Source organism: Mesoplodon densirostris, chromosome 8 (assembly GCF_025265405.1).
Source record: "Mesoplodon densirostris isolate mMesDen1 chromosome 8, mMesDen1 primary haplotype, whole genome shotgun sequence".
Taxonomy (NCBI): domain Eukaryota; kingdom Metazoa; phylum Chordata; class Mammalia; order Artiodactyla; family Ziphiidae; genus Mesoplodon; species Mesoplodon densirostris.
The window spans coordinates 78268159-78283097 of NC_082668.1; the positions used below are offsets into that span (position 1 = coordinate 78268159).

Consider the following 14939-nt stretch of genomic DNA (forward strand, 5'->3'; position numbering starts at 1 on the left):
TTTATAAAAAGATGACATTTAAAATGATTAGCAACTCAGTCCTAGTCCCTGGTGTCTTGGCATATTTGGTACCCGTGTGTCTGTCCTTTCTGACCATTCCTTTTCAGCAAGAGCAGGCTCATTCATTAAACACTGGATCAGGAAGGTAAATTTTCAGAAGAGCTAGCAATTTCAGTCATACATTATAAAACTGCTTGGTAGATTTGGTGTATCTGTTTCCCCAGAGAGTCATTTCTTGAACAATCAAAAAGTTTCATTCTCCCTTTTCTGATTTTTGAGACATATCTGCTAATTCTCCAACACTACTGTGTTCTAAATTAAAAAAAAGAAATCACATGAATGTTTTATAGCTTTTCCCTCTCACGTCTGTGTAAGTGCTCGCCTTAAAACAGAGGCACTGTTCCAAGGCCTGACCCCAGGGCAGGGTCAGGATGAGGATAAGGCAAGTGAGGTACACAGGGTGCAAAATTTTAGGAGGCGTTCACCCTTGGGTCCATCCAAATGTCGGGTTGGCGCTTGCATGAACTTGAGAATGAGTGCCTCTTCAAAGTTGTGCACCACGGCAGCTTAGCTTGCTTGCCTCCAGAGCATGGCCACATCCCAAGGAGAGTGTGGGGAAAAGAAAAGATCAGAGACCCTCCAGTGGACCTCAGGTTAAACCCTGGATGTGCTCTGCTCACTGGCTGTATAATGTGGAGTGTCCTTCATGGAGCCCATGTGGGCTCCATTCCTTCATCTGAATTGAAAACTCTCCCTTGGTTCCCATCTCTAAAAGGGAGCTGCCCATGCCTGTCCTCCTCACCATGGGCTTGCTGTGAAAATGCCCCTTGTAAACCCCCCAGCTCCACGCCAGTCCTACTGACGATGACAGGCCAGGGGAGAAGGAGGGAAAATTTGACAAGATCTTATGTGGATTAGTGAATATATATTGAACTCATATTAAAATACACCTGCCATGACAGAGCAAGACAAAGGTGGAGAGAGAAAAGGAACAAGGACAACAGTGTTCACCTCAGAGAGTGTCTATGAGGGGTCACCATGGCCCCTCACACAGTGCCTGGTAGACGTGCTATTTTAAATTATTGCCTGGATTAACCTGCTCTTAAAACACTATTTCTTTGGGCCAAATTGTACCCGCCCCAGAGAGGAAAGGAGCCCCTTCCATGCCCTGTTCATAGTCCAGCTTATGTCTGATTCCAATAGATGTGTTATAGCTCCTAGATTCCACATTTCCTTGAGAGAAATCCTTTAGGTCCCTAAAAAGATATTTTTTAAGTTATTTCTGTTACATCTATATTATTTGAATTTCTTCTAAGAAGCCCGTATAGTTTGGGAGTTCTTAATGCTAAAAAACAGTGTTGGCCACACACACCTTGTGGCCTGTCATTGCACAAATGGGAGGAGAGAGATGGGAGAGCAGAGGGTGCACAGCCAGCTCCGTGAGTGCTAAGACCTTGGGGAAGAACGAATGTATATCAAGGGGCCTCGCCTTCTCTCGGTGCATCCCTGTGTTTTCTGTGAATGTCCTCACCCCCTTTTAAACTTTCACACGTGTTTTCTCTCTCCACTGATGAGCATTATTTTACCCAGCTGGAGTACTCTTGAGCTGTTTCAGGAGTCACTTTTTCTTGTTTCCCCATGAAGATCCCTTCCTTCCTGTGTGGTCTGAGCCCCTCCCATATTCAGTATTTGACTCTGATTTACCCAGCACTTCTGTTCCTAAGAACCATGCCCTTCTCTGACCTCTTCACTCTCTCCTCACATCCATCACCAGCACTAGCCACGGACTTTCTCTCCAGAGCCATTTTTCATGAGGAAACAAAGTTTTGTCCGTTCACAAAAGTTGCTGCATACTCAACTGAGTCTGACCAGGCCAGCTGTCTGGGCTGCAGGCTCTGAAGGGACCACTAGGGTCACTCACAGACCGAGTGACTGGCCTTCTCCCAAGCCTCCAGAGTGCAATTTAAAATTGTGCCGTAGCAAAGTGACGAATTACATGTCATGGACCTTTTGGTCATTCGTGAGTATTCAGAATCACCAGTGCTAACTTATCATCTGTTCTTAAAAACAACATTTATCTTCTGGCTTACAGTGTCATCACTGCTTTTCCACTCTTCCTAACAATGTTCTCTGTGAGTTATGCCCGAGTCTTCACTTTGATGTGCTGTAAATTATGCGGCGTGTACTCAGGCCCTATCTTCTCCTGCTTACATTGTAATATAAATAGGTCTTCAATAAAAAACCCATTTAGCATCCACTCAGTTATTAGCATAGGGAGAAAAGCTAAGAAAATATTTACTTGAGCTTTAGTTAATTTCTTTGGTCTGCAGTACAGTTATTCTAGTTAGTCAGTAACTGAAATGGAAAAAGCTTGAGATAATCTCTTTTTGGAGAAGAGTAAGGGGAATTGAGGATCTGTACGGAAATGCCTCAGTAGCGAAGGGACACCTCAGCCTTGTCCTGTCGGGAACTTTATTATTGCATTACTCCTGGGACGTAACATGCCCATAATCTTCATACCAGAATTATACTTCTATCTTCTTTAAAAGAAACGAGCATGTTGTTACTGATGTCAGACCAACTGATATAAACCCTCAACTTGATAAAAATGTGGGATGAATTGGGAGATTGGGATTGACATATATATATACCAATATGTATAAAATAGATAACTAATAAGAATCTGCTGTATAAAAAATAAGATAAAATTCAAAAATTTTGGGGAAAAAAATGTGTAACTGTACCCAGTTCACATGTTGAAATCTAGAAAGATTTCATGAAAAGTATTGTTTGGCAGCCTTACTTGGTCCAGCTTAAAACTTATTCAAAGAAAAGTTTTTAAAAGCTTTAAGAGGAAGTTGTAATTCCTACATGATGCATAGGAACTGAATGGAGAATAAAATTTACTATCATAATTCCTTTATTCTTGCTGTTAATGAAAATAGTGGAACTAAAGCAACTTGATTGTTATACCCAGTTTTATACACTGATTTACATTTTGTTTCAGCAATTTGCAGTAAGGTTTTATAAACCAGTCATTTCCTCGAGTGGCATGGCCATAGATGTTAACCTGCCCCATACAGTTAAAATGTTTGTCATTTCCTTCTTTACCGTGGATTTTTTCTTTCCTGTTATTGTCTCTTTTGAGGTTTTGTTTTCAAGAGACCGCACAGTCACAACCTTTCAATGACAACAATAACAAAAACCAGATCCCTTCCAAACGTGGAATGAGCTCTCTTTTGCCTCGGGCAGGTAAATACGCCATGCGAGACCTGGTCAACAGGCTCCCGGGCGGCGCCAGCCCCGGCGTGCTGTCGGATGAGACCGTGGCAGCCATCTGCTGTGCCCTGCATGAGGTCACCAGCAAGAACATGGAGAATGCCAAGGCCCTGGCTGACTCGGGGGGCATAGAAAAGCTGGTGAACATAACCAAGGGCAGAGGAGACAGGCAAGTCTGCTGCAAGGAGACGCCAGCGCCAGGCCCTCGTTCCTGTGACAAGGGCCTTGGTTGAGGATACATTGCTTATTGGGAAGGATTTATTTGTGCACTTCTCACGTGCCAATAAGCTAAGTGGTTTCCGGCAGTTAAAACCTGTTTTTTGCTCGGAGAGGTATCTGTGGTCATGTGGCCCCTTTTCTGCTCTTTATTTTCTTGGAGCATCCCTCACCCCTACCTTCGTTCCTGTCCCTAAAGCTACATTTGGCCGTTCTGCCTCCTGGAAGAATCAGACATTTCATGAGGAGGAAAACCTGGGCCCCATCTCCCTTGGACCTTTGGCTCTGTTCCAGGCTCCAGGGCCTGTTCTGCAAGAACATCTTAAATCCTCAGTTCTGGGATTATTTCCTCCCAGAAGGTCCTAAAATCACCACATGCAGCTGAGCCAGAGCCTGCTGTGTGGCCTCAGGATGTGCCCTGGGCTTGGATCATACCTCGCTGTGGGTGACACCCAAGTGCTGAAGCAGCAGAAGCAGGGATTAGAGGATTGGTGGCAAAAATTGAAGGTTTCTTGTCACGGAGCTATAGCGGTGACTGTGAATTTGCCTTAGTATCAGATCAGAGAATCCTTCAAGGAAGCGGAAGTGTAGGGCTGCTTGTCCCTTTCTCGACACAACAGGACAGTAGCCTCCGGATCAGTAGTAAAATGGCCCGCCCGTCTCCCCACTTTCCTCCTGCACACGGCAGTGGCTTCCCCGGGGTTATTTACGACCCCCTCTGGCATCTGACAGCCCCCAGAGCGGGCACCTTGTCTTTTCATTCACTGCTGCATCTTCGGTATCTAGAACAAAGACTGGCCCATACTAGTAAACATTTATTAATTGGCTGAGTGTCAGTACTAGAACTCACACTATGTATACTTTTTTTTTTTTTTTTTTTTTTTTTGCGGTACGCAGGCCTCTCACTGTTGTGGCCTCTCCCGTTGCGGAGCACAGGCTCCGGACGCGCAGGCTTAGCGGCCACGGCTCACAGGCCTAGCCACTCCGCAGCATGTGGGATCTTCCTGGACCAGGGCACGAACCCGCGTCCCCTGCATCGGCAGGCGGACTCTCAACCACTGCGCCACCAGGGAAGCCCACCCCTATGTATACTTTTGAAGAATAATGTAGCAAATCATATTCTCACCCCACAGAAACCACAGCTACCAACATTATTCATATTTCCTTTCAGTCCTTTTCTCTTAGGTATCTTTTTTTATCTCATTAGTAATAAGTGCACACACACTCATTTTTATTTCAAAGGAAACGAAACATTACAGATAAAGCTAAGGCCCTGTTCCACTAACTCCCCCTCCGGCTCACTTCCCCTCTCCTGTAAGAGTAACCAAAATCACATTTAGTGCTCCTAAAATTTTGTGAGATAGCCTTTATTTGTGAAAGGCATAAGAACAGGCTGGAGAGATGCTGAACCAGTGCCAAAATCTTTGTATACTGAAAAAAAAAAGTCTAATTTTTTTTTTTTTCAAAACAAGAGATTCAGAAAACCTGGATCAAATCAAGCTTTCTGAACATATACTTACTTTCCTTTTGATTCACTCACCAAGCTTCTGTCTCTTGCCCACCTGCCACGTGCTACAGCAGTGAGCAGTTCACACCTGCCCGCAGGTAGCTTACATTCCGTGGGTGGAACAGACAAGGTACCAGTGGAATGAGCAGCGCCTGCGGATGGTGCTGAGTAAAGGGCAAATAATAAAATCGGGGACAGTGATAGGGCATGCCAGGGTGAGGAGGGGTGTCGCAATTTCAGACACACTGGTCGGGAAGGCCTCAGGGAGAGGGGAGGTAATAACTGACCTTATTTTCCAAATCACACACTAGAGCACACAGACACATCTGTTTACAAAGAGGTACACATGACAAGAAGGCAGTAAACATGTTTTATATGAAGGCCTAATAATGGGGGGAGGATAACTTAAGTTAACTTGGGAGGGTCCTCAGACACTTGAGATGTGTGGTCATGGTCAGAAGTCGTGGGCTCATCCCGACCACAGAGCCAAGTGCCTGTGAGCCTCTCTTTGGTCCTTGCCACCTCAGGCCAGCCCTGAACTTGACTGACTCCCAGGTACACCTGATTCCTTGGTGGTGGTTTCTAGCAGCAGCCTCCTTGCCCCCTGGTCCTTGGAGTGATGGCCTCTTGGCCATTGCTTTGCTGCCAGAGACTCTTCAAGTGGAGCCGCCCACATTCATTAACAACCCCGCTCTCTCCCTAGATCATCTCTGAAAGTGGTGAAGGCAGCAGCCCAGGTCTTGAATACACTATGGCAATATCGGGACCTCCGGAGCATTTATAAAAAGGTAACTTACAAGAATAGCTCTGGCATAATTAGCATTCATCAGAGCACACGGTCGTAATCATTTATTGTAATGAAATGTCATTATCCACTTTGAGAGGTTTCTTTTTCTCTTTTAACTCCACAGGATGGGTGGAATCAGAACCATTTTATTACACCTGTGTCAACATTAGAGCGAGACCGATTCAAATCACACCCTTCGTTGTCTACCACCAACCAACAGATGTCACCTGTCATTCAGTCAGGTCAGTGGGTAAACTCCCCTTCTTGGTGAGAGCATTTGTGTGACAGAACATTGTTTCCCATCCGGAGATCGAACGTACGCTGATTAAGCCTGTCACCTCCAAACACTGAGGAAAGGAGAGTTTGCTCTTCAGGCTGAAAGCCTTCTTTGGGAATTACATGCTATTGTATACAGCAGACCCACTCTCCTCCTTCCGCTTTAAAAGTTTTATGTAAGTTTACACCAACTGTGGTGCATAAAAGTATCCCGGGGTCCTCAATAGCATCTGTTCCCCCTAAGATTCTGCTTCACTAGGTTTGCAAAGGGGCCTGGGAACCTGCATTTAATACGCTGGCCCGGTGACGCGGATACAGGGGAGTGGAGGAACACACTTTGAGAACCACTAGGTTGTGCCTGAAAATGGCTGCCCTTGCCTGCCTGCAGGCCATAAATCTGAAATCTCTTCAAAGTGATTTTTTCGTTTTCTTGGTGAAAACTCTTAGAAAGAATCCCTTAGACACGAGCTTTAGACCCACAGCCTGGGAGAGCCATGATCTCCACCTGTGCCTTACTCCTCACCAGTTAAAGCTTCATCCTCTGGCTGCCTTCCAGACCCCCAGCATCCATGGCTAATGGGAACAGGTCCTGCAGGTGGCTTTACAGGAATTCCCTTTGATTTGTAAGTTGGGAATCTTGACAACCACACTACCTACATATTGGTGGTGTTTAATTTGGTAGAAAGAATGTATTGAGGGTCAGACTGGGTTTGGGGGCGTTTTTTTTTTTGTTTTTCTGGGGGTGGGGGGTTTCCGTGTAAGAACAGAATATTTCTACCAAGTCGATTCAGTCCTGTAAATTTAATTCTTAACTAAATGAAACAGGAAAAGTAATAAATATCTTTTTTTATTTGGCTTTAAATCTCCCATTCTGACATATAAATATTACCTGTTGTATTCAGCTGTGCTCTGCTGGCAGTCTTATTTCTCATGTGGACAAATGTGACCAAAAAGACTAATATATGACTGGTGGTTCTTGTCACATAATTGGATGTCTCCGCTTGTACCAGGAATTTTTAAAAATTATCTCTGCCTACTGCATATGGTGTATATGTCTTAGTTTTTAAATTATGAGTTGTTTTCTTCAGAGACGTCTGCTTGATTTTTGACACATCTTGCTGGGTTCCCAGGTGTAGCCTGAGGCTGTCTTGCTTTATAAGAATGCTCAGGATTCTTTAGAGACTCAGGAAGAGGGGTGCCCAGGGAAGCAAGAGAGTTTGCTGTTTAACAAAAGGCATGGGTACAGGCAAAAGAATAATTTCAGACAAATCAGGACATAGTCACTAAGCAATGAACTTGTTTTGAGGACCTCTTAAATATACACACTGGACAGTGCTGACGGGCCCCGTCCAAGTTCCTAGGTCCCTCTCTGGATTCCGTTTGAAGGTAGGATCTAATTCACCCTTGTTTCTCCATTTATTCTGAGGACTGATCATCCATCCCCAGCACTGGCACGGTATCTGCTTATGGGCACATCTCATATCTTGCTGATGTAATTATGGGAGGCAGGTGGCGATGGCCTCTGTCCTCCTACCTTGTAGAAAGTAGGCAGGATGAGAAGCACATAGACACTGCCCATGCATGCTCCCTGTGTGTCAGTGAAGTGACTTTCTAGGGAAAATATTTTGATGTCAGTCTTCCTCTGAAAGCATCAATGCACACAAAACCACTGGTAGCAGGGCCTGGGGCCTGCCGCTTTGAAGTGGATCCAATGAATAAGTGACCACTCTTAATTACAAGATACTTCAGTGCAAGCAAGATGGGTCTTTTAATGAGAAGAAGAAGATGTTTTCCTTCTGTGCAAAAATGTCCCAGCAGGACACCCATGGGTAGACATGTTATTATGAAATGTTTGGCTCCAGCTGTGATAAAAAAGCTGGGCCTTTGTGAGGTCAGGCTTCTCAGCACCACGAGCTTGATGAGCAGGGCTTACGGAGTTTATAAATTTCCCTGACAGCTGATCACCATAAAAAGAATTATACATTTTATGGGCTGGGCACTCTTATTCAAACACATTTAGAGATGCAGATATTTCTGAAATCATCAGAAATCAAAACATGCCATAAAACATCTACTTACTGAAGAGCTATACATAACGGATAATAGATGGGTGTGTTACAAGTAAGTGAACTGAGATCATAAAGCAGCAAATGTAACTCTTGCATGACTGGGAAGTTACCATCACTCAGTTTCAAAGGCCCAAGCAGGTGGTTGAGACCCACCGTGTCAGTGGGGAAGCCGCATGATCCCTGCACCACGTGCTGTGGCTCTCTAGCAAGCTTGGGGGTTGATAGCGCTGATCCTCACCGTGGCCGGCCTGCAGGTCACCCTCCAGAGACCCAGGGCTGGCTGCCCTACAACTCACAGCACCGCTAAGAGCTGACTTTAGTGCCAGCCACGTGCACTTCTAATTACTGACCTTTGTTTTTCCAGAGGGGACTTTCTAGAGACACTGACAGCCTGATTTCTCTTTCTTTTCTCTCTCTCCCTCCTCCTCTCGCCTCTCCCTTCAGTCGGCAGTACCTCTTCCTCACCAGCACTGTTAGGAATCAGAGACCCTCGCTCTGAATACGATAGGACCCAGCCACCTATGCAGTATTACAGTAGCCAAGGGGATGCCACACATAGAGGCCTGTACCCTGGTAAGACGCCAGTCGGGTGTGTGATAGAGTATCTCGAAAAGCCGCGTGTCCCCAGGCACTTGGCCGGTGGCCTGGGAGGTAACCTCTGCCTGCAATGAGATGGTCCCCCAGCAGCAAACCATGGTCCAGTTTCTCCATCTCCTGCTTCAGGGCCTTTTCCACTTGTTTTAAGTAAAAACAAGTGATGGTAGTGGTCTGGTGACCGCAAATAAAATGAGCACTGTATCCAAACGAGAAAACATTTCTGACTCCCCTGCAGCGCAGGCCCTTTGTCCTGCCCCCCTCCCCACTCCCCTGTGTGTTCCAGAACCCTGAGCTCTGTGACACTTGGCAGGCCCACATCTCCTGGACTGACTCATAAATTCAAACCTGCGGATGGAGATTAATTCCATTTACATTTTTGTGGAAAAGAGTTTGAATGAATAACAAAATATATAACGGGATTCTCCTCAGAGTGATTATTTTTTAAGAATAACAAAAATGATGTTACCCAGTATTAATATTTTTATGTCCTATTCAGAAAGCCCTGCATATAATTTACTTAAAGAAGGCCAACCTGAAGGGTTACCAAGGTTTCCTATTGTCTCCATTCTCAACTATGTTGCAAATTAGAACTACTCTAGAGGTTTCAAATAAGGCAGTGTGAGCTACCAAAAAAAGGGCGGGGGGGAAGCCCTCCTTTCTCAACAACAACAAAAAAAAACTGTTTCTTAAAAAGAAAGAAAGAAAAACTGGTGGCAATTTAACAACTGCTGGGGGAGCAGTCTCAGTTGTGCTGTTGTCTTTAAAATTGTGATTTCACAGGACTGTTTACTAATCAACTATTGTTACTATGGCAATTAATAGCTCAGAAAATTGCAGATGCTACATTTCAAACACCGAGCTCTTTGCAGAGGAAATGCACATACCAACTGAAGTGCATTGTTGCTTCAGGTTTGCGGCAGCCTGCTTTATTTTAAAGATCGCCTCCTTAGCATGCACGCCATTCTGTATCTTCTTTGCTTGCTTCAATAAACTAATTTGCCTCAAATATGTTTCATTTTCCTCATTAAAAAAAATAAAAATCTTTGCTAGCCTTACCAATACTAGAAGGGTAACCAATGACATCATTGGGAGTCTACTATGGACTCATGAAGACAGCTATCTGATTACCAGGGTCTTTTTGTTTTGAAACATACTTAAATATGGTGGACACAAGAATGTGCCCCCAGGTGGCCGGCCTGTTAGAACACACCTGTGCCTGCTCCTTCCAGGACCTGGGATTTTGAGTCAACGCTGTTCTGAGGGCATGGAGCTTGTTCCACTGTGTTTCCCTACCCCCTCATCTGACCCGGTGCTCTAGCTCAGAGCCCTGGAAAAGCCATGTTCCTTGGCTCAGGGAGCAAGTCTGCTCTTCAGAGCCAGCCAGGGAAATCTTCACAGGTGGGAAGAGCTCCCCACGGTGACCAGAGGTTGAGAAGGAACCCTTTTTGGATGAGCTCTGCATTGGCATTGCTTTTTGGTGAAACACACAGCCTCTCTTTGCCGTATTCATTAGCCCCTAAGAACCCTGGGTAAGCAGCAAGCAGGCTTGATCCAGGGCACCCAGGCTGCTGACTGGTCCGGGGCTGTGCTGGCACCGGGGAAGGCAGGGCCTGTCGGGGACGCCACCAGCCCTAGAGCAGGGAGTCCACACGACCTAATGGACCAGAGTAATGAGCACTAGTTTTAATTTCGTAAAATATTTTCTTACAGGCTCCAGCAAACCTTCACCAATTTACATCAGTTCCTATTCCTCACCAGCAAGAGAACAAAATAGACGGCTACAGGTGAATTTGCAATATCATTTTTACAGAAGGCCGATTAGCAGGGATCAACACAGTAAGGGGTCCGCGCCGGTTGACTTACCTGAGCTGGGCCCACCCGGCAGGGGCCGAGGAGCTTTCCCGGGGGATCTCTGCTCCTCGGAAGCTCATCCGTGGTTTAAGCAAATCACTTCCACAATAGCCCTATGTCCTTGCATATCCGAATTGGTGCCACCATGCCACTGATGGGAACCAGCTGAGAAGTCTTTAACTCCTATTCTTTGCCCAACAATTTCTTTTTCCCACTCTTTTTTTTTTTTCCTGTTAATCTCTAAAACCTCTTCCATCCTGTGGGCGGGGAAAGGTTGGTAAGCACACTTCATTCTCTCTTCTCATTGTTCTTTTTTGTACATACACCTCTTTCTCCATCTTCGTGACTCCCTCCCATCCAAGCTTCCGTGGTTTGAAAACAAACACCTGAGTCCACAGCCAGATCTCTATTAGGCTCAGACGTCAGAGTGGACCCAGCCCTGCAGGGGTGAATTCCACTCTCCATCACAATGGGGACTAGTGATTGTAACGTTCAATCTCTGCATTCATGAGGGGCCTGAAGTTCATTTTGGTCCTTCCTGATGCCATGTCCACCTGGGCCATCTGATCTCTCCTCTTACCTTCCATTAACACATGAGCAACTGGGGGTTTCCCAAACAAGCCTGTATCCTGCTCTGCAGAAAAGGATGCTCTTAGACCTCCCTTCACATCATCTTTTCTCTGTAAATGGAAGAAGAAGAACCTCTCAAGTTACTCATAATCTTCTTTAGCCAGGAGAAATAGCCTCAGAATTGTAACTCTAATTAAAAAGCAGGTTTAGCTCTGAAATCCTTATAATATTAGAATGCATTTAGTTCCAGAACATGGTGTTGATACCTATGTGATAAGTATGTTACATCTTACTAAGAGGGGGATTTGGGCATGATCGGGGGAAAGACAGACATTAGAACCATTACAGTTTTTCTCCAAACATATTTGAAGAAATTAATGTGGGGTCAGAGATAAGACAACACAAAAGAAAATGAGGGCAGGGATGGATGATGCCCACCTGTGTCTCACCTTGCTTCCTTACAGATGGAGTTATTATTAGCCCCAGCTTGGGGAAGTCTTTTCCTTTAGAATTGTATATGCTCACGTATCTCTTCTAATTTTGCTACTCTCCTGCCCAGAGACTGCCTTATTCCTTTAGAACCACAGCAGGGTTTCCAAAGTGTGACTGTTCACCAAACGACATATTTCCTTTTTTTTTTTTTACAAACATCTTTACACATTTCTTTTAAAACTGAGGGATGGACTCAATCTTCATCTCTGAGGTAAACGTTTTAAAAGATGGTTGTGCAAATACACAACAACCCAAAGCCCCAAAATCCAACCTTTAACTAAGTACATGATGAGCTAACGGTTTCCCTGTGTCAAAGCAAAAATCAAGTCTATCCTTTCATTGGGCACGCCCAGGTCACAGGCTTCTCCACAGCAGAGCACTGAACTCGGCCTCTAGTAAGGAGGGAGGTATCTTGGGTTCTCCCAAGGCGCTGACTTCTAGAGGCCATAGGAAAGGACTTGAGCAAACTGCCGGCCTGCCTGTAAACATAGTGTAAAATCCTTACGGTCCACTAGTGAACCTACAGTATGCACCAGAAACAACTTTCAACCATAAATTCACAAACACTGAATATTGCTTTAAAAATATGAAGCAGGAAGCCCACGTTAATTTTCCCTAAACATGTACTTCCAAAAATTGCCTTGATTTATTTGCTTTTTCATTTTGTCAACAGCATCAACAGCTGTATTATAGTCAAGATGACTCCAACAGAAAGAACTTTGATGCATACAGATTGTATTTGCAGTCTCCTCATAGCTATGAAGATCCTTATTTTGATGACCGAGTTCACTTTCCAGCTTCTACTGATTATTCAACACAGTATGGACTGAAATCGACCACAAATTATGTAGACTTTTATTCCACTAAACGACCTTCTTACAGAGCAGAACAGTACCCAGGGTCCCCAGACTCGTGGGTGTAGCATCATGATGCTCGGGAGAGGAACTCTTTCTTTCTAACCTTGTTTGGATTGAGATGAGAAGTCCGTCTTGCTGATTTGCTGATGAAATGTGAAAGTGACACGGAAGGAATGAGTGAAGAGAATTTTTTTTTCTTATTTGAGGAATTATCAGGGAAGTGAGGCAACCTTTGGGAGGGAGGACTTTCTAAGCTCTACTTAGGCATTAGATCTAATTACTTGTAGATTCTATAGTCTGGTGAAGGTGTGGGCGATGTGATGAGAGGTTTGAGAAATGGGTGAAAAGAGATGGGGGATGTGTAGGTCAAATCAAATTAAAGATGATTTTTTTAATGTGAATAAGTTATGTTCTGATAGTTTGTACAGAAAAAAAATAATAATAAAATGGATGCCCTTCATGTTTTATTGCTATTACTAAATGTCAAGATTGTACGCTACTGTGTCTTGTAAATTTCTTTTGTTGGTGTAAATATGGAAATGCCACATTGGTTAAGTGCCATCATTTGTAACGCAGTGTGTCATTTGAAAAGAGATTTGAAGAAACTGACAGCTTAAAAAACAAACGGGAAACCCAAGGAAATGTTAGCAGTTAAAAACAAACTACAACATCCTTTGTTTTCAAAATGAATAGTGTACCTTTGAAGCACAAAGTCCAGTCTGGTATAGCAGCGCCATGCCCATTCCCTTGCCTCTTTCATAGGACACTTCACTGCCATTTTCTATGCACATGAAAGAAAAATAAATGTGGAAATTTCATCCTTGGAAATTTGTTCCCTGTTCTTTTTTTTTTTTTTTCTGTGTATGACACGGAAAAGCAGATTAATAAATGCAAATCTCATTGCATGTAGGAAACAGCTTAAATATGTCGAACTATTTTGGACTTTTCCTAGTTCTGTACAGTTCATACACTTTGTGAGATGGACTATACCAAAGAATGAAGCTGTGAACTTTCCTCCTCTTTACCTATCTTAGTGTTTTTACTTCTTGGGTTCTGTTTTGAATCTAATGCCCATTACCATTTTATCATGTTTTTTTTCCAGACTGCTGTATATTTAACACCACTTTGCAACGAAGAGAAATTACATCTGGCAGCCTGACCCTAACTAAATTGACAGACTCCTTTTGGCATCATTTTAAGAACTCCATAACTACATAAGAACAGTGGTCGGGCATTTATTGGTTGGCACCAATGTAATAAACCAAAACAAATTCTAAATTATTTTGCTGAGTGATTCCATGAGGCAGAATAATTCCTGGCTTAGAGACAGGGTGGGGAGGCCCCAACCTGCATGGCAGCCAGGGGTCTTAATACCAAACTGCATCACTTCTGAGCTTTTCTCCATCCTTGGAGACAACAAGGGCATCAGCCCCAGGAGGCCCAAAGTCTGAAGCCTTCCCAAGCCTGGGGTTTCCACCCTGCATCTTACATGGGAAACAACCCATATGGCAAGTCAATCCCAGCGGTGTTGACTCAGCTCAGTATATCCTGCATGTGTGACACAAACGCTAGACGAAAACATGTGTGCTTACATTTGTGAGTACACAGAAAGAGTCCCAAGGGAAAAGTGCTTTCCCTTGCTGAGTGGACTGCGACCCAAGATTAGGCTCCAAAGTGACATGGAAGTACAAGTATAAGCAGGAAGATTCCTGAAGTCTGCCAATGGGGAGCCTTCCTGACATGCAGGCTTTCTGAAATGACACTTGAGCCAGTTCCCACAATCAGACTGGCCAGCTGCCTCCGCCTCACGTGCCCTGGAAACAGCCCTCTTGAGACGGCAGAGGCTGCCAGATTTCCCCCAAGGAACTGGCATCAGGACTTTGGAGATGTCTGGTATCCGTTTGAGTTTTGAATCACTGACTTCCCTGAACCTGATTTTTGTGCATCTGGGTTAAAGGCCCTCCCCCAGGGAGTCAGGAATACAAGGGAATCTGCAGCTGGCCTGAGCTAATGGACAGTGACTGTTGCTTTTAGTGACCTCATTAGCCTTTGGGGTAACTTAGTGGACCCAGGTTCCCCATCTGACAGAGCATTTCAAAAACTGACCCAAATTTAGATTGCAAAGAACTCACCTGGGCCTCCAGCCAGACCTTGTAATGGGGCCAGAAAGAAGCCTGTGGGTGAGGACTGGGCAGAAAATCAGATGCCCTCTCAGGCTCCTCCCGTATAACCAGAGAAAAGAACCTGCAGACGGAGCCTGAAAGACACAAAACTGGATGATGGATCGAAGAGCTGAGCCCACTCCCCCTCCAAGGCATAGGAATGAAACTCTACTAAAACAAAGTTGACTTTCTGTTGCTGCCCGGAAATGTCACCCAGTAGAACGCAGAATTCAGCTCTCGTGAAGAGGGCTGCGCTTCCACTCAGCCAGGATCGGC

The 14939-nt window shown here is 44.7% G+C and overlaps 1 protein-coding gene across 1 annotated transcript in view; it reads left to right on the forward strand.

Annotated features, from left to right (window-relative positions):
* PKP4 (plakophilin 4) overlaps positions 1-12995 on the forward strand; it is a 253243-nt gene extending 240248 nt beyond the window's left edge. Inside the window, exons 17-22 of the mRNA XM_060106074.1 lie at positions 3253-3448; positions 5706-5790; positions 5914-6031; positions 8579-8707; positions 10442-10515; positions 12318-12995. Coding sequence (XP_059962057.1) covers positions 3253-3448; positions 5706-5790; positions 5914-6031; positions 8579-8707; positions 10442-10515; positions 12318-12566 — 851 coding nt within the window. The 3' untranslated portion in view covers positions 12567-12995. The remainder of the gene's footprint in view (positions 1-3252; positions 3449-5705; positions 5791-5913; positions 6032-8578; positions 8708-10441; positions 10516-12317) is intronic.
* The last annotated feature ends 1944 nt before the right edge of the window (positions 12996-14939 follow it).